This window comes from Camarhynchus parvulus, chromosome 24 (genome assembly GCF_901933205.1).
Source record: "Camarhynchus parvulus chromosome 24, STF_HiC, whole genome shotgun sequence".
NCBI classification, from domain to species: Eukaryota; Metazoa; Chordata; class Aves; order Passeriformes; family Thraupidae; genus Camarhynchus; species Camarhynchus parvulus.
In genome coordinates, this window is record NC_044594.1 from 1550404 (window position 1) to 1570043 (window position 19640).

Below are 19640 nucleotides of genomic sequence, written 5' to 3' on the forward strand. Positions count from 1 at the left end.
TCATCATCCTTTCACAATAAGAGCCGTGCCCGCAGCAGCGCCGCGTCCCGCGGGCCGGGGCGGGTCCTGCCGCCAGCGCGGCGCTCGCCGGCCCCGAGCGCTCCGTGCACCTGGGCCAGGTGAGCTGCGACTGCCCGGGCACTGATGCCGCTGCCAGGGCATTGCCGCCGCTGCCAGGGCACTGCAAGCACTGCCAGGGTACTGCGACCACTGCCAGGGCATTGCTGCCGCTGCCAGGGCACTGTGGCACCTGGGAAAAATGCACCAGCGCTGTGTGCCAGCCGGAGAGATGGAAAGACAGGCAAGAACAGGACGTGGATCTGTGTATCAGAGCAGCCAGGCTTCTAGGTAATTCCAGGAAATTCCCCCCACCTCGCTTTCGTGTTCAGCTTCCCAGAAATACTTGGGATGCAAAATAGTTTTGTTTCAAAACCTGAGGAGCCATTTTGCACCTTAATGAATCTCTTTGGGAATATTGGTTGCCACGCCAGATTCCCCCACCAAACCCAGCAGGATGGGCTGTGCTCTGCTGAGCTGCACCTGGGACAGAGCCTTCCCTTGGGGATGCCAGGAGCGAGCTGCCAGGGCTTTGGATTTGTGATGGAACATTGGTTTCATGTCATTAATCTGCTCTTAAAGGCTGTGCTGTGCCTGGAGAGGGAGCTGGGCAGCAGGCACAGCACGCCAGGGACCCCATTCCACAGACAGATTAAATCTCATCCAAAACCTGCTGAGAATTAAGCTGATTTCTTCCTGTCCTTCCTGCACTTTTAAAACTCCTCTCTTATTACTCCCTCCCTTGAGTTCTGCTTTCTCTCAACAAATCCATCTGCTTCAACCTTTTCCCACAGATCATCTTTTCTCAGCTCCTTATTATTTCTGGTTTCTGGAAATCTTGATTTCCACTCAACCTTTCATGTTTTTGAGATGACCACGAATTTTTAATGTATGTTAGTGATGCATTTGTGACTTCTAGTTTGCTGCTCTTTAAAAAAAATTAATTATATTAATTCTGTTTTTTCTGTTTTTATATTATTTTTATTTCTATCTTTATATTAATTCTGGGGGTTTTTTTTCTAAATCATTTGGGATAATGTGGAATTAGCAAAGCTGGAAGCAGATCACTATGCAATACCACATAGGCTGATCTATGATGAAAACGAAGAAGAGTATTCGTTTACTTTTAAACTCATTTGTTTGCCCTGACTAACTGATTGCTCTTATTTTCTAGATCATCATACACGATGTTGTCAATGACCTTACACCAAGCTGTACCCACTGGTAATTTTTCCATATTAAGCCAGCTATTCTCATAAAGGAATTTTTATTTTTAGTTTATTGTTATCCAAGTCATAGTTAAGAAGTTTCCTCCAGCCTCTCTCCAGGATGGGATTTAGGCTGACTGAGCTATGGATCTTTGCCCTCCTTTTTTCCTGGCTGTTCCCCTGTTGATGCAAAATGCCCACTTCGTTCTTTTCCAGTGCCACCTTCAAAGACAATTCAAAGGTCAAGCATTCTACCATTAGCAAAACTGAATTTTGATTAGTTCTGGACAGAATGTCCTGAGTCTAAAACACCTCTAGTCCCCACTAGATTTGGGGGTTTTTTTCTATTCTGATCCATATTTATGCTAAAAGGCAGTTTCATTTTAAGTAAACAATCAAGATTAGCCTTTTCTCAGGAAAGAATTCGCATCACTGATTATCTAAACTCTCTGCATTATCTGTTATTTCCCATTTTTAACTTTTAGATAATAGAAGAGCAATGAGAGAAATTGAGTTTTTCATCACTTACACTTTCCAGCCTGTGAAGAAATTCACAGCAAGCTCAGAAATGCAAAGGCTCAGTGTCAAGATCCCCTTGACTCCAAGAGGGGTCAGAACTTCATCTAAAATGCTTCCAGATTAAAAAAAAAAATCCATTTATATTCTGTTACTGATCTGTCATCTTAGACGTTCTTGTTAATTTATAGGCTGGAGCTTAAACAAGGAGGGGAGAAGCTTAAAAGAAAACGTAGTTACCAGCTGAGCTTTGCTGATCAGGTTTAGCAGCTTCAAAGCCAATTAATTTTCTGTCCAAACCTCCTGCAGTAAAACTGGAAAGCAGACAGGGATGGGATGGGTGCTAGGTGGGTTTTGCAAGGCAGAGCAGGAAGGAGCCCTTAGTGTCAGATCAGAAGAGAAACGTTCTTTTGTTTCTCCCAATAAACACTGAAATCCATAAGGGGGGCAATCAGCAGGGTGGATGAGTTTTAGTCAAATAGGAAAGCAATAAATTTTTATTTTTAATGGTTTAGAAGGAAAATAGTGTGTAATGAGTGTGTTTATACATCAAGATACTGAGTGGAACACTAAAGAGCAGCCAGCAGAAAAGTGCTCTGTATTTCTGACCAGCACAACAATTATAGAAAGTTCCCTTTAAACAGGGAGAGATAAATGTATGATTGATTTCCATTTTCATTTTCAATTACAATTTCCAATGTAGGAATTATTTCCATTACTGAAATATTATTTAACTTCACAAGAGGAGAGGCTGACTTATTTTCAATGGATGTTTTAAAATTTCTGAACTCACTATTTCAAGCCTAAACTCTCTAAAATAGATATTGAATTAATTTTACTTACTAGATATATATATAGTAAGTAAAATGAATATATATATATTGAATATATATATATATATATCTTGTCACCTATATTCGTGCAGCAAAACCAGTAGCTTTGTTGCTCTTAGTAATTAAAAAATTTAATAATTATAACCACACATAAGCTGACCTAGGTTACTATGGGCATACTCACTGACTTTACTCCTCAGATTCTAAATTCCTCTTATTATCCCAGAGATCCCACTCTACTAAAGGTTATTAATTGGAATGACAACCAACTGTATAAGAAATCACTGTAAAAAACCTAGAGTCATGATTCTAAAAATATATCTTGGATTGAACTGCACTAAGGAGTCCTTCATTGTTTTAAAAGTGGAACTTTAGTCATTTTTGTTGGATTTTGTGAAGTTTTTAAATAGAGCAAATTGCTGCAACAGGAGCAGTTGATTCCCCATGGGGAAAATCTTATAAAATTATTGTATCCTAAAATTAAGTTCTGACACTGATAGTTGGATATATTGACCACATAAACTAAATGGAGATAATCCAAACCCAGATGCTCTAAAGAGGTTGCACAATTTCCCCAAGCACAAACAGCTCAAATGCATTAACAGGCAGATGCTCCTCAGTAATTAGATTTGTGTAACTTTTCTTTATAATTCATAAATAACTGTGGGTCAATGTCTGAGTTCAGGCCTTTGGCAGGCATCATTGTGAAACTCTGGGTTGTGTCATCACTGCAGATGAGGCAGGATTTTAGAAACACCCAGCACAATATTTTAAGAAATATCACTTCCTAAATCTTCTCTGTATAAACAGAGAAGCCTGAGAGTATCAGGGAAAAAATAGGAGACTGCTAAATATGATGGCAGAGCAGTGGTGAGACTTTGGAAAGCCTTCAGATGCTAAAGATGCAGATAGGCACCTTATGGGATTTTCCAAAATTCCTAAGCGGGTAAGGCGCTTACACCATGCTTAGGCACTTTGAAAATCCTGCTAAGGACATATCTGCATCTTTAGGGATCTAAATCTCACCCTACATGTCCAGTTCCTTTTCATTCTTTGCTGTAAATCGTGTCACTGTGACACGTAGCACGTTTGGCTGTGAGCTCAGGAAAGGGGGAAAGGAGGGTGGATTAGGTCTGAGAGGATTTAGAGAGGAAATCACTGCACACTACTGGGGGAGAGATGGAAATATATCTTGTTCCAGCACTTCTCTTTATTACAAAAGCCCCACACTTTGTACAAGTGATCCTTTGTACATTCCATGTTTCATCTTTTTTATTTTTTTAACACAGTAAAATGACAAGAAAGAAAAAGAGCTCAGTGTTCTCAGAAAAACTGAATATCAACAAACAACACTCATGAAGCCAAATAAAATAACACTGTAATTCCAGATCATGTTAACATTATCTATTTACTTATTGACATCAACAACAAAGCTTTGATTATGTTTTATAACTACATGGCCTTGAAATATAACACATATTACCAGTATTATAATGCATTTGAAATTAAGACTTTATACTTTCTCAAAGTTCTTTACAGAACTCTCTTATTTCTAAGCTGATCTTTTCAGCCTGTTTACATTCCGGCCAAATGGAAATAACATTGCAAGTATATTCTACTAAGATTTTAGCAAAAAAAAAACCCAATTTTTTAAAGTAGAAAGGAAAAAAAAACAACTCATAACCAGAAAATGGTTAACATGAAATAATCTGAGGTCATTTTCCACTTACATCATAAATTTCTATATTTCATAGAAATAGGTTTTTGCTATGTTTAATGGGTTAACATTGCTTAATGTCTTGACGATCCCTTGAATGACAGTATTTAAAAGAGGTATTCAGAATGGCTTTTATTAACTACCACTACACTATTTAAACACTAAGTAGCTGCTTAACTTGTCGGAAGTTTCCTGAACTGACAGAAACATTTATACAAGAAACAGACATCACAACACTCATCACAGTTTATTTTCATACACAAACACAACTTTGGCTCTGCATTTTTATAACAAACTCCATTTAGCTTTGCAGACTATTGGCAATGACAGTGAATCTCTGTTTCAGCTTCTCCCTTTTCTGCTTTAAGTGCTTTTCTATGGTCCTGGCTTCTTTTAGGATTTCATCAAGTTCCTGGACATAAGAAGAATCTAACGCTATTCTTGCACTGAAGTGAAGAAATCTGTGGTTAAAATCAATGCTAATGCCATTAACTTTCTCACTACTTTTATGTTTTTCTTAAAAATGGGTCATGTATCAATATCCAGTTTCTGACCAAATTAATCCTCTGTTGTAATAAAACCCACCATTTTTCTTTCAAGATCTGCTTGACAGTTTTCAGTGTTAATTTCCCTAAACTGCAGCCACCCATCCATCTTATCTAGAGAATTTTAAAATTGCTGTGCAAATAGCACAAAGTTAACTTGCCTTATAGTGTCAGCGTATTTTGATAGCAAGTTATTAATTTCTTTGCTGATCTCTGTTAAGAGAGAAAAAGATAATTTTATTTAAACATTTGGATGACTCTCAAGATGAAATTAGGTCATTCCATACTTACTTCCAGTATATTTACTACATCACCATTTAAAATCTTTTCCAATGGTTCAGTCTTGAAAAGGGACTGCGAATCCTCAGAAGGAGCCAAATCTGTTTTGTCAGGCAACGGAGGATTTTCTGAAGCTTCATTCTAACAACAGAGCACATTAAGAAAAATACAGTTCTGGGATTTAAAACAAGCTTTGCACGGAGTTTAGCTGAGAGAAAGAAGAGGTTTAAAAAGACCTTGAGGATGTTTTTGGAGAAAATGCAAGTGGGTTCACAGTATCATGAGCATCTTGGGGAGTGGGTGGAAGTACCAGATTGAGATCTCTCTATATACACACATTTACATATATATATATACACACATATTTATATCTATATACTGATATATGTTGTATATATAGCACAGTAAAAGCTGGTGCACTTCAGAATCTCGCTCTCAAGAAGTTCTACATAAATATATCCCAGTGCTTACCCAATTTTGTTGGGCTTGAAGCCCTCATAGAAACTGCAGTTTCCTCACACTGAAAAAGTAATTTCTGCTGCCCTAAACGTCCCTAAAGTGCCGTGGATGTCTGTTCCTTCAGTCCAGAGGAGGACAGGGGATGGGGGGTCCTCCCTCACACAGCACCACTCACCTCCATCTTTTTGCTTTTATTTCTATTTTTATCTGCTTTTTGCGAGTTGCTCGCCATGGCTGCCTCACGAAAAGCACGAGGTGTTTGCTGAGAGGTCACGCTGGGAAGAATGTTTAAATAAAAACCTGTAAAACGTGCAGCTGGTTCTTCTTCAAAGGGCGCTCCTCCCACGGGGGAGGCAGCGCCTCAAAGGCTGGAGACGGCGGGGGAATGGCGGGGAGTCCCGGGCCGGCCTAAATTCGATATCCTAGGGGATTTAATTCGATATCCGAGGTAATTAAATTCGATATCCGAGGGGATTTAAACCTTTCTGATGCCCCCAGAGCCTGAGGGCACCGAGGCGCCCAGGACGCCCCGGCCCCGCCGCTTCCCCTTCAGGCGGGCGGGCAATGGCCGTGAGGGGCCGCGACTGTGGCGACAAGGGAAAGGGGACAAAGGACGAGAAACAAGAGATCCAAGGGGCAAGAAAGGGCACAAGGGACAGGAAAAAAGGGACACAAGGGACACTCGTTCCCCTCAGGGCTGGCAGCACCCCGGTGCCACCCTCGGCAGCGGCAGGAGCGGCCCGAGGCGCGCCCTGAGGGCCCAGGGAGCGGCTCCGGCCCGAGCCGTTCGATTAATTAAAACTTTGAGAGGTTCGTCAAATTTCCCGTCAAATTTCACCTTCTAAACGAAATCCTTGGAATGCGTCTCACGCGCGATGGATCTGCCTCAAAGAAACAAGCCAGAAATGAGCGCAATTGGAGCGACCAGGCACTAAAAATGAGTAAAAACGCTAAAATGAGTAAACAGCACTAAAATGAGTAAAAGCTAAAAACGCATAAAAACACTAAAATGAGTAACACTAAAATGAGTAACACCAAAATGAGCAACACCACCACAACACAGGGCTACCAAGACCATATTTTCTCTCTCTAGCTCCTGAGTGGAGAATAAAATTGTAGATTTCCTGAGGCTGTGTTTCACTGCTGTATGTGAACCTTTGTTCACAGGAGTTAAATAAATCATTGCAAGATGGGAACTTATGTTATGCTATATTATGTGAGTATGATATATTAAAGTTATGGCATGTAAAGTTATGTAAAGTTTGCCTCTGACTTGTTTTTTTTTTTTTTTTTTTTTTCTTTTCTTTCTTTTTCTATTTTCTCTTTTGAAGACAGGAAAGGACCTGAATCTTACATACATCATCCACAGAAGAAATTAAAATATCAGCATGAGAAATCAAACTCCTGAAGGAACAAGAACTAAATACTTCCTCAAAATAGAAACAACTTTTAATAAGCAGCCATAGCCCACTTCATATAATTATCAGATATCTCATATATAATTATGTTATTAGCATTACTATCAAAACATTAATAAACAGATATGACAGAACATGTTAGGAAAATATTCTTAAGATGTTCACTTCATTTGTCATGGTAATAGCTTTTACTACCAGACCACCTGGAGTAAAACAAATTAAACATCTGAATTTTCATTTCCATTTTCTTATGGATATGATAGTCTACAAATAAAACTAGGACTAAAAGTAACATTAAAACATTTAAAAGTAAATTATCTAAGAGGAGAGAGTTCACTCTTACTGGAGTTTCAGTTCCTTTAAAACTTGAGCAAAATGATCGAAACCATTACTCTAAAAGTAGTTGCAGTTCCTCTAAGATTGGAGATATTAAATTCCAGGAGAAATGAAAAGTCTAAACTGTACCACAAAAGCCATTGTGTGAGTTAGATCTGGTCCTGAAAAATGCAAATATGTGCACAAAGGATAAGGAAATACCTTTTATTCAATGTGTTCAGTGAACTAATTTAATTTTAAGGTTCTCAAAGGCTGACATGAAAGACCAAGTCCTTCTTCCTGATAGCTTTGTATGGAATATCAATTGGCCAAAAATATCAGTGCCAACAGCTAATACAAAATAAATAATTATCTGAATGTATATTTAAACTTAAATGATAAATTAGTAGTACAGCATTAATTTTTGAAAAATGTTTTTGGCTAAACCAGCCAAAATCCAGGGTTATTAGTAAGAGAGGCAGTTTTTAACCTCAAAACCACCTCCTCATGTTTATCATACAGATATTAACGCATCCCTGTGATCTTTGTTGTTTTTTGGTTTGTTGTTTTGTTTTGGTTTTTTTTGCCTCCAGGAGCAGTAAAAGGCATGTGAGCAGCTGAGAGAATGTCCTGGGAACTTGGGTTTGGGTTTGATGTGGGCATTTTGTGAGGGTGTTTTTACAACCCTCACAAGTTGGGGCTCTTCAATTTCCCCCCAAGCTGCAGGGATGAGTGCCCTAAATTGTGACCAGCCACAGAAACAGCAAATCCAGGCATGGAGATGTAACAAACTGGGGGGACTTTGTGGTGCTCGTATCCCCAGTTCTCTGTTTAGCCCAGAAATAAGTTTTGCACCTTTAAGGCTGGTTTTGAGAGCAGAGAGGGGAGACAAGAAGCGCAGAGTTTATTTTCAGAAATTGCACTCGTCCACATTCCAGCTCCTGGACTGTGCTGTCTGCAGCATGGACAGACAGCAGGACAGAGCTCTCCTTTGTTTTTAGTTAGTTTTTTAGCCAGCTGAGGAAGAGGATTTCCATGGAATGTGGTTTTTCTTTTTCTTTAGACATATTTAAACCTGCTCTGGATTGAACATCCAGAAGAGCACCTATAGCCCACCAGGCTGGGCCTGGGCCGCAGCATTTCCAGCACCAGGGGGACTGATAAGAGACTGATAAGAGACTGAGTGAGCCAAGCTACAGCCCACGGAGGGGACTTTTATGAGTTTGTCATCTCTTTTGGAGCAGCAAGTTTTATTGTTTAATATTGCTCATTTTATGTGCTAGTGAACGCTTTGCCTGTGAAATAAACAGGTTTTTTCCACTTTTCTTCAAAGAAATCTTTTATTCCAAACCTAGTAGAAGAAAGGCCACTTAAATTTGCTTTATAGAGAAAACCCCTTTAGAGGTTTTGTGCCAAATTTGCCCTAAACCAAGACATTGGGCAATAATTCGTTCCCAAGCTGGCTGCCCGGGTTTTTAGGGCCTGTCCCATCGCTGCAGCTCCAGCGTTCCTCCCCAAAGGCTGCGGGAAATTTGCCGTAAACCAAGACATTGGGCAATAATTCGTTCCCAAGCTGGCTGCCCGGGTTTTTAGGGCCCGTCCCATCGCTGCAGCTCCAGCGTTCCTTCCCATAGGCAGCGGGATGCGAGCGGGGCGTTCTCCCCGTCCATGAACTCCTCCCATGCAGCCGCTCCTGCACTCGGGAGATTTCCGCGCCCAGGCCGGCATTCCTGGGCACTGCTGCCACCAGCAGTGGAGGACCAGCAGCGCCGGGATTCCATCCCAAAGCGGCTTTTCCGACAGACAGGGAGCCGGCGAGGCAAGCCGGGCTGCCGCGGGCACGCAGGACGCTGGAGCAACAGGACGAGCCCGCTGACATCAGCGCGACACCGAGCGAGCCCCACAAAGCCACCCTCGGAACCCCAGATTTGCATAAGGCGCTGGCTCCTGCAGCGAGGAGGGGAAATGTCGTGCGAGAAATGCGGACGTAGGCACAGACCTTGGGAAAACGTCCCGATTTCGGCCGCCCCAGCCGCTATAAAACCCCTCCCGGCAGCGCTCCGGCAGCGCCGGCTTCCCTCCGGCTGGGGCATCCCCGGCGGCGGCGGGCACTGACCCGGGGTGGCCTTGGCACCGCTCCGATCCTGACCCGGCAGCTCCGCAGCTGCGCTTCTCCCGGCTCCCATCGCCCGGCTGCAGCTGCCCAGGAGACAGAAAGGGCCACCGAGAGCCAGAACGGGCCACCGAGAGCCACCTCTGCTCCCTCCCTCCACCCTGCGCTTCTCCTGACTCTCATCGCCCGGCTGCAGCTCCCCGGAGACAGAAAGGACCCCCGAGGAGCCAGAACGGGCGACCCAGCGCCAGAAAGGGCCACCGAGAGCCAGAAAGGGCCACCAAGAACCAGAAAGGATCCCCAGGGGCCACCTCTGCTCCCACCCCCTCACCCTGCGCTCTGCTGCAGGTCCCGAAGAACCAGAAAGAACCGCCGAGAGCCGCCGCCCGTGCACCCTGCCCTCCTCCCGGCTCCCGTCGCTCTGCTGCACTTCCCGAAGAGACAAAAAGGACCCCCGGGAGCCAGAAAGGACCCCCGGGAGCCAGAAAGGACCACCCGGAGCCAGAAAGGACCCCCGAAGAGCCAGAAAGGACCCCCGAAGAGCCAGAAAGGACCACCGAGAGCCACCTCTGCTCCCGCCCCGCATCCCTGCGGCTTCCCGGGGTGAGTCATTCCACGACCGAGTCAGGAACTCCTTCCAGCTCCTGCCGTTCCTTTCAAAGGGTAAAAGGTCTGAAAACAGTCCTCGGCAAAAGGTCTAAGTAATCATCTTTTGTTACTCAGGGTTGGGTTTTATGATCCTGGAGGTCTTTTCCAACGTTTTTGATTCTATGATCAAGGGAAGAAGCACAGTCGTTTTATTTTACCCATTAAACCAAGGGCCACTTTTTCCTTTATTCCTCTGCCTCTGCTTGCCTCTGGGTTTTAGAATAACAGAAGGTTTTGAGGTTAATGTGCTAAGAATGAGACGTGCAAGGTTGGATGTTGTGGTATCTCGTTTCCAAGGTGTGAATGTGCATGTTTGCAAACAAAAAGATTCTGCTGGGAGCCTGCTGTCTTTTCTGCACAGCTACAATTACATAAAACCCATGTGAAATACAAAGAGAAAAAAAATCACTCTCAAATACATTAATTAAAGTGCTTTGCTACAGGAACAAAGAAAACTGCAGTGATTCCCACCCTAATCCCTCTGGGTGTGCGTGTTTACTTATCTTTATATTGCTCACTTTTTGTATAAAAGGTCATTTTCATCTGGTGAAAAAGCTTTGGAGTCAGCTGGGTATTTTGATTGCACAATCAAATCCCCGTGCAAGAGCCAGATCTCCCCATTGTTCACCTGGTTTTAAGACATTTATTATCTTTACTGCAAGAGATGTCCTTTCTAGGGGCAGTCAGAAATGGGTTCTAACTTTGGGGTATTTTGGAAGCTCATGCTTTTCTTGGGGGAACCTGGTGAGATCAGCGTGTGCAGACTGAGCTTTTATCCCTTTATGGGGTAAGAGGCATCAAGCTTAACTCTGATTCCTCTCCCTGTGCTGTGGGCAGGGTGAAGATGAGTGCTGAAGAGATTCTGGTGCATGCAGTAGAACTTGGAAAAAATTTCTGCCTCTATTTTGAAGGTAATTAGAGCATTTAATAACCTTTTCTGTTTGAATACTGATTTAACACAATTCCTTTGTCAGTCTGATTTCACTTAATTTCCCCCATAAGCTTCAGTTTTAAGTGTTGCTAGCCAAGTAGCTGAGTCAGGGGAATACTTGGTGCTTCTACAAAAAGCTCTGGGAAAGGACATTCAGAACTGTTGGAATACTGGGGTGTGGACCTGGAGTGAGTGAGTAATTTCCGATCTTGTGTAAAAGTCAGCTAGAAAACAGTTTCTTCTTTAAAAGCAATTTGGAACGAGTTCTTCTAGTCTTTTTGTTCACTTGAAGGCACTGATAAAACCAAAAATTTGCATGCAATTATTCCTCAGTTTTAGGCTTAGAGTGACCTCCTCACCCTTAAATAACCCTAAAAAAGCATTTTGCATACCTCTGGTTTGGTGGTGACTCAGTTCTCAAATGACTGGGTTTTCATTTGTTTTGCTGACAGATAAATCCTGTCTGTTGTGAGCAGCTCAGCCTTGGTGGCACTGGGCTGTGGGAATGTGTAGGTGGCTGCCTGGGCACAAAGTGACTTCTTTTGTGGGGGCAGAGCTTAATGTTGTTTTTCTTTCCTTTTTTTCACTGCTCACTTGGAACCAAGACGACGATGGTAAGCTGAGAACTCATCTTTTATGACTTTGTTACTCATTTCATACCTACTAATCCAGAGAGGACAAGTTTCACACTGAGAGTGGCTGCAAAAATAAAAAAAACAGAGCTACAGCTCATCACTTGTGATGCTGATGTTGCTTTAATTCCTCTTAAGACAAAGGGTGGTGGCTTCCCTGACAGCACCTTTCAATGCACTTTTAATTGTTGGGCAAAAGAGAACTGATGCTTCTGAATTCTCATTAACAAACACAGCAGCTTTCCTTATAAATAAAATATCTGTAAATAAATAATTCTATATAAATGAATTTCTGTTATAAATAAATCTCTGCTTATATAGCTAAACTTTGGATTCTGGAAATCTGCTTCAAGCAGAGGTGTAAAAGATGATGAGTTTGATGTCATTCCCAGAACTCCTTTCACGTGACATCCATAATGCCAGGATTAACTGTCAAGATGTGAGGAGACAACAGCTGAAATATGCAGAATTTTGCTTGATTATTCCTGCAGAGCTGGAGTGTGATGCCCTGTGCAAGGAAAAGACTTTGCACCGAGTGCTGAGGAACGTGAACAGCCAGCTGCTGGTGGTGCGCCCCGACCTGAACGTGGCAGCCTTTGAGGACGTGACAGACCAGGAGATGCAATCTGGTAATTTCCAAACAAGCAGAAACCATCCCCACTGCCTTGCTGCTTTGTCCTGCAGGTGGTTTTGTTCTTTGTGATCATCCACTCAGTGATGGGACTGAGAGTAATGACTTAAAACTTCATTTGCAAGAAGAAAACTAAGCTGAGAGTGAAATTTTGTGTCTTGGGCATTGGTGATGGATGAGGTTTCTGGGTTAGACCAAAGCCTGCAGGATATCACATGCAGAAAAAGGGCTGTTAAGATTTTTGCTTGGCTCTGATCACAAAATTCTTAATTCCCCCTTTTTCTTATGCTGGATTACAAAAAATCACTTTAAAATTCAGACAATGTATTAGCACTAAAAGGTCTTTCTTCTAATAATACTAGCTATAAACTTACAGTTTTGGCTTTGACTTCTTGGGGTTCTTCAGCAATTTATTTACAACTCTATTTATTGCCCATATTTATTTCTGTATCACGTGTATCCAGCCATGCTCTGATTTACAGATAGCCACTTCCACATGCCAGTCTCAGTTCCTGCCTGGTGACCTTGGTGCACCCTGGTTATTGCCTGATTGCATAAAGCATAACCAGAAGCCATAAAAATTCAAGTTTTTCAGGAAAAGCCAGAGCTGCCAGGGGAATGGTAAAGCACAAGTGGATGCAGTTGTTGCAGCTCCCTTGGAGCAGGTTATCAACAAGAACCCATTTATTTCCAGGCAAAGGGATGCATTTCAGCATTCACTGCTACAAAACCACCACGCCCTTAGCTGGGCTGCCCGTGGCCTTCAGTGTCCAAGTGGAAAACAAGAGTTATTACATGTGCTGTGAGAGGGAATGTGGAAAAGTGATCGTCAGGTTCAAGGTAAGGATCTGCTTCCCTCTCCTCATCTGTACAAATCCAACAGGCAGAATTAATTTTATTCAGAGCTGGAATAAAATTGGTCATGGCTTGTGCTGGGATTAACCTGCTCCATTTTTCCTTCCTCAGGAAGGAGAAGTTCCCAAAGAACTTCCTGGTGAAAGCAACATCATCTTTTTCAAAAAGACATTTACATCTTGCTGCTCCCAAGCATTTAAGTTTGAATACTCCATGGAACGAGGAATGTTCTTGGCCTTTGAGGAAGAAGGGTACTTGAGAAAATTAATCCTTAAGAAACTGTCAGAAGATGAAGTGGATGAAACCATGAAGATGAGTTTATGTAAGTTCAGTCAGAATGAAAATCACAGCCTATGATGGAACACTTCAACAGTTTTAAAATAGTTTGTTTTTTTATAGAAAAAAAACCTTAGTCTTTCTTTATCGTAAACAAGTCAGTTTTATGTTTTAACTACTGTCAGTAGTCGTTAAAAAAAATAAATGCAAGTTTTTGGCAAAAGGCCAGGCATGTTTTCCAGTCAGACAGAAGATAACTACACACTGAAGAAACAATAATGTCAGTGCAGACCTGCAGAATTTGATCCCTAAAATCTTTAATGCCTAAATCCCTAAAATCTTTAATGTCAACCCAACAGCTTTTGCATTAGGTTTGGACTTCTACATTGCCAAACCTCTCAGACAATTAATTCCTCACCCAAGCAGCTTAAACAGCACATCCAGCTGCATCCTGTGTGAGGAAACCTCAGACGCTTCCATGAGAGACCCTCAGCTTGCCCACAGGGACTTCCCCATGACTCACCATCTGCCTGCTCCTCCTCCTGGCACTAAAGTAACACATGCTGGCATTTAAACCAGACCACAGCTCCATTCTGACCACAACACCATCAAAAAATTGGCCAGCTACCTGCTTTTGCTAATAAATAAAATTTCCAACCCACATTAAAAAGAAAAAAAGCCTCAAAGTCTTGTAGAATCCAAACAGTGACGTGGTCGTTCTGTTCATTGCAGAGGCACAGATGGTAACACAAATTCTCTTCCTCTCACTATTAATAGTGCCACAAAAGTACCATAAGTGTGGAAAGAGTCTTCCACTCCTCAGCACTGTGAAAGTCAGACAGGATAAAGCAGAAAGTTCAAACCCTCAGTTCCCCCCTAAAAAATCCCTTAAAGAACAGAACATTCCCTCAGCCTCCTCTTCATTTTCTGTCACACAGGACAATACAGACCGGAGTATTTAGAAAATATACCTCAAAAAAGTGTTGCAGATGAATATAAAAACCTTGAAAGTCAAATGTTCCTAAAATCAATCTGCATAAATATTTTTATTCTTGCTGTGTTTTCTAAGGGACATTAATTATCCTTGTGTTAATTCAAGTCTAAGTCACCTCTAAGTATTAATTCATACAAACATTCTTCATTTTATGAAGTAAGGCAGAGCAGACCTATCAACAGAGAAAACATTTTAGGCAACCCAAAAGCAGTAAAAATGGTTCAGAAGCACACACAAAATTTCTGTAAATTCTTTACTGCATGGATTAAGAAAAAAAGTATTCCCTTTTCTACATCAGCTTCCAGGGTCCAAAGAGTTACAGGGTCTGCCTTACACATTGATGTCAGAAGAAGCAGTTCAGTTTTCCACAAGCCAAGCTTGTTTTACAGAACACAGAAACCAACCAACAGTTAGAAAAACACTCATTAAAGCTGGTATTACAAGGGGACTTCCCTTCAGCTATGCAAATCTGCCACTGACGTAATTCATTCATCCATCCCAATTTACAGCGCAGCTTGAATCCACTCATCTCACTGGACATCTTCCAGATCAATCTGTATTTAAACCTGTTTTTCCTCTATATATTCTAAACTAGCTCTGAGCCCCCTGCAGGCTCACTGGGGACCCTTGGCTGTTCCTTTGTGGTGCAGGATGTTGCTCACAAGCTGATGAAGCAGAGGCAGCAGAGGACAATCGTGTGTGGCGGGGCTGGGGCTCCTCAGAGGCTCCAGAGCATGGCCACAGCCTTGCAGATGCCCACGTCGTGGTAGTTGAAGTGGCAGAGGCCAGCGAAGGTCAGGGCAGACAGGATGTACAGCCCCGTGTTGGCCACTTTAATGGGGACATCTCCGTGCACATAATCAGTAATTACCTGGCCCAGACCCCTAAACAAGAGAAAAAAGCTCAAATCAGCAAAGTTCACTCACTGAAATCCATCCTCTTTGTGTCCCCCGTTCTGCCAACTGGCTTTTTTCCCCTGCCGCCATCAGCCTTTCCTGAAGAATGCTCAGCTCCCACACAGAAAGAGGAAAAATCTATTTCAAAAACAAAACAAAACATTCCAGATTCTATTGAAAATACACAGATTGGCTCAGAGTTTTCTTGAGGAAAACAAGTGCTGACCACAGCTCTCCAAACAGAATCCTTGGAATCTGCCTTCTTATCTGACTTCCAAGGACTGGAAAAGAGGAAAAGCAAGGAAATATCTGGGACCAGTCATTGCCACAAAGACACAGAACACTCCTGGGTACTCATTTAGATTAGAAGAGTGGCAACCAAAGAAATTAGCACATTTTCAGTTTTTTCTACATCTGGAAGTGAACTCCTGTCCAGATTTGAACTATCCAGCAACACGAGACACGGGATGCTTGTTTTGGGAAAAAGCTCCCAGTCAGAGCAAGGAAAGTGCAAGAATCCCTGGCACAAATTCCTAAGGGCAAAACTGATGTTTAAGAAAACCTGGCACGCCCAAAGTACCACAAAAATCTGTTTTATCCTTGTGGTAAGGAACTCCCAAACCAGGATCACATGAGGAAGGTGGGTGCTGCCAGCCTGGCCAAACACGTAGCTCGATCCACTCCTAATTAGCCCTGTCCCTGCTCTCATTAAGGATCACAGCAGAACTACACTGAGCAAACATCCATCCAGGAATAAAGGAAATAATCATCCAGGTCTCCTTAGTGGAATATCTGCTGTGAGCTCTTTATTATGCAGAACCCCTGAGATGGATGAGATGACCACTGAGATGTACAAAGCCAGTGCACAGAGCATTAGAGGCAGAATATTTTTATATTATTTTTATACAAATCTGTCCTCTTTCTGTTCCCTCTGTTCACACAACACTGGTTCTTCCATGGGCTAAAAACATCCAGGATTCTACACTTCCAGGGGCAAGGAAGTGCTCTTAAGGTTGAGATACTACAGAGCTTTTATGGATTCTCTTTCTGACTGAGAGAACAGTGACAGAAAGGAAGACCAAAGTACGACCATTCCTGCCACCGAACGTGGAGACCAAGGACTTTTCCCTTGCTTTACACTAGCCCAGGATGAGGTTTGGAGGCACCAAAGCTGCTGTGCTGGGAGCTGAGCCCTGCTGTGCTTACCAGTGGCCGTGCAGGGTGAGGGCTGCAGCCAGGGAATAGTCCACAGCTGGTCCAGGGCACAGGTAGGCTGCGGGGAGCAGCCCCAGCAGCAGCACACTGACAGCTCGCTCCCCTGTCCAGTGCAGAGATGCAGCCTTGGAACCGCCTGCAAGGAGAGACATCCTCAGGAAAAAGCCCCTCTGCCAAGGGCTCTGCAGCCCTTGGATGGCTGGCTTGGATGGCTTTGACATCTGGAGAGTTTGCAAACCAAAACCCTGCTTGAGCAATGCTTGGGAACACAACGGGAGCACCAGCCCAGGCTGAGACCATCAAGAACTGACTCTGTGAAATTATCAATGCAACAGCCCCAAAGTGCTCAACTAACACACAGATATCCATGCACCTAAACCAAAATGTAAATGGTTTCCTTTGTTTTGGCATGGAGAAAAGAAATTTAGAAAGTGACAAGACAAGGAAAGCAAAGGATCTGAAGTTTGGACTTGGGCAAAGTGCAAACTGAAGTGCTATTAACTGGTAACAGTGCTGCTGAAGGGGAGGGTACCCACACTCCTCACAGCCTGAGGCACCACAACTGCACCATTATTTATCACAAATAACATCTCTGCACAGTTACTGCCCTATCTAACAACGCTCAGCATTTCACAATTTTTCCCTTAAATCAGTGGGCATTTAGGATTATTTTTTCCTTCGCTGGTAACACCCATAATGGTACATCACCCAACAGGACAGCAAGAAAACCACTACACCATGTGTAAATCTCTTCTGTTCTTGGTTACAGCTGCCACTTAAAACCTCCTAGAGTGGCTCAAAAAATTATAGACTCAGCCTGGTTTGGGATGGGAGGGACCTTAAAGTTCATCTTGTTTTTAAGTCCCTGTATGGCCATCAGGTACTACCTCTGTCACCTCTGCTCCCTGCACTGCTGATGGTGCCTTGAAGGACCCAAAGTAGCCAAAATCTGGTCCTTTACAGCCCTTTCTTGACAAAATCACAGAGTATTCAGAAGTTGGAATAGACCTTAAGGATCATCTAACCCCAATGCCTGCCATGGGCAGGATGCCTTGAGCTAGACCCGAGCGCTCAGATTCAGCAGCTCCAGGGATGGGAAAAGGGGTCCTGATCCCGGGAAAACGAGACCCCCGCACACCAGCACGGACAGACAGACAGACAACACACAGACAGGGCCGTACCGTGTCCCTGGCGGGGCGGGCCGTGGCTGTCGCGGGCCGGAGCGCAGCGGGCGGCGGCGGCACCGGAAGCGCCGGGCGGGCGGCGGAGCAGGGCCGAGCCCAGCAGAGCTGCGGGGACAACGGTGGCAAGGCGTGAGAACCCCGCACCCTCCGGGGACCCGCTCCCTCCGGGATCCCGCACCCTCCGCACCCTCCGGCGCCGCCCCCCGGTCCCCACCCTCGCCCGGCCCCCCGCCGCTCGAGCCGCTCCCTCCGACCCCGCTCCCCCGGGGTCCCGCACCCTCCGGAGCCCGCTCCCTCCGGAGCCCCCCCCCGGGGTCCCGCTCCCTCCGGGATCCCGCTCCCCGGGCCCCGCTCCCCCCCCCTCCGGAGCCCCGCTCCCGGGCCCGCCCTCCGGGGTCCCGCTCCCCCTCCGGAGCCCCGCACCCCCGGGTCCGCACCCTCCGGAGCCCCGCTCCCCCGTCCCACCCTCCGGGGCCCCGCTCCCTCCGGAGCCCCGCTCCCTCCGGAGCCCCGCTCCCCCGGGGTCCCGCACCCTCCGGATTCCCGCACCCTCCGGGGTCCCGCACCCTCCGGAGCCCCGCTCCCCGCGGGGTCCCGCACCCTCCGGAGCCCCGCTCCCTCCGGAGCCCCGCTCCCCCCGGGGTCCCGCTCCCTCCGGGATCCCGCACCCTCCGGAGCCCCGCTCCCCCGGGGTCCCGCTCCCTCCGGAGCCCCGCTTTCCCCGGATTCCCGCTCCCTCCGGAGCCCCGCTCCCTCCGGAGTCTCCGCTCCCTCCGGACTCCCGCTCCCTCCGGAGCCCCGCTCCCCCCGGATTCCCGCTCCCTCCGGAGCCCCGCTCCCTCCGGAGCCCCGCTTTCCCCGGATTCCCGCTCCCTCCGGAGCCCCGCTCCCTCCGGAGCCCCGCTTTCCCCGGATTCCCGCTCCCTCCGGAGCCCCGCTCCCTCCGGAGTCTCCGCTCCCTCCGGAGCCCCGCTCCCTCCGGAGCCCCGCTCCCCCCGGAGCCCCGCTCCCTCCGGAGCCCCGCTCCCCCCGGATTCCCGCTCCCTCCGGAGCCCCGCTCCCTCCGGAGCCCCGCTCCCCCCGGACTCCCGCTCCCTCCGGAGCCCCGCTCCCTCCGGGGTCCCGCACCCTCCGGGGCCCCGCTCCCTCCGGGGCCCCGCTCCCTCCGGATTCCCGCTCCCTCCGGGATCCCGCACCCTCCGGAGCCCCGCACCCTCCGGAGCCCCGCTCCCCCCGGACTCCCGCTCCCTCCGGAGCCCCGCTCCCCGCCTCGCTGTCCCGGCCTCACTGACCCAGGGCGGCCCCGCGGGGCCGCGGCCGCAGCAGCGCCAGCGCCATGTCCGCTCCAAGGGCACCGCGCCCGGACACGGAACCGCGCCCGAGCTTCCGCAGCCGCTTCCGCCTCCGGGGCACCCGCACGGCCCGGAGCGGCCGCCGCGGAGCTCCGCGGGCAGGATGCGAACGCCAGAGGCGGCGGTGGTGGGATTTTGGGGAGGAACCCTCCGCTGTGAGGGCGGGCAGGCCCTGGCACAGCTGCCCAGAGGAGCTGTGGCTGCCCCATCCCTGGAAGCGCCCAAGGACAGGCTGGAGCATCCTGGTGGAAGGTGTGGTGCTCAGGGAACTGGAGTATCTCTAAATTCCCTTCCACCATTCTGTAATTCTATAATTCTGTCTTAAACCCCGCAACACCCGCAGCAGACCCAGGTGTGTTCACTACTGCAAAACCTTGGTACACACCAGAAAGACCTCCGTGAATATCCCGTTTTTCTTTCCACTTGAAGGGAAAAAAGGAACAGCAATCGGGGCTTGGAATGAGGATTTAGGGCTGCTGGCACTATTTTGTGCTTGTCCAGGACACAACAATCACCCCACACATCCCCCAAGTGCCCTGATTTCATCTCCTGCAAGTGTGGTGAAG

The 19640-nt window shown here is 46.2% G+C and overlaps 3 protein-coding genes across 3 annotated transcripts; 1 reads left to right on the plus strand and 2 right to left on the minus strand.

The window, feature by feature from the left end:
- Nucleotides 1–4380: 4380 nt before the first annotated feature.
- Nucleotides 4381–10046, minus strand: TEX12 (testis expressed 12). The gene is made up of 7 exons (XM_030964781.1): nucleotides 10028–10046; nucleotides 9792–9889; nucleotides 9347–9546; nucleotides 5790–5889; nucleotides 5191–5296; nucleotides 5038–5089; nucleotides 4381–4777 (listed from the first exon to the last, which is right to left on the minus strand). The coding sequence occupies exons 1-7, from the start codon at nucleotides 10044–10046 to the stop codon at nucleotides 4633–4635; spliced, it is 720 nt and encodes a 239-aa protein (XP_030820641.1). The 3' UTR covers nucleotides 4381–4632.
- On the plus strand, nucleotides 9346–14025 carry IL18 (interleukin 18). The gene is made up of 6 exons (XM_030965012.1): nucleotides 9346–10063; nucleotides 10946–11019; nucleotides 11645–11653; nucleotides 12163–12300; nucleotides 12997–13142; nucleotides 13269–14025. Exons 2-6 carry the CDS (start codon nucleotides 10953–10955, stop codon nucleotides 13512–13514), a joined length of 606 nt encoding a protein of 201 aa, XP_030820872.1. The 5' UTR covers nucleotides 9346–10063; nucleotides 10946–10952; the 3' UTR covers nucleotides 13515–14025.
- A 636-nt stretch (nucleotides 14026–14661) lies between these two features.
- SDHD (succinate dehydrogenase complex subunit D) lies at nucleotides 14662–19092 on the minus strand. Its single transcript, XM_030965013.1, has 4 exons — nucleotides 19015–19092; nucleotides 17720–17827; nucleotides 16530–16674; nucleotides 14662–15311 (listed from the first exon to the last, which is right to left on the minus strand). The coding sequence occupies exons 1-4, from the start codon at nucleotides 19058–19060 to the stop codon at nucleotides 15146–15148; spliced, it is 465 nt and encodes a 154-aa protein (XP_030820873.1). The 5' UTR covers nucleotides 19061–19092; the 3' UTR covers nucleotides 14662–15145.
- Between the last annotated feature and the right edge of the window lie 548 nt (nucleotides 19093–19640).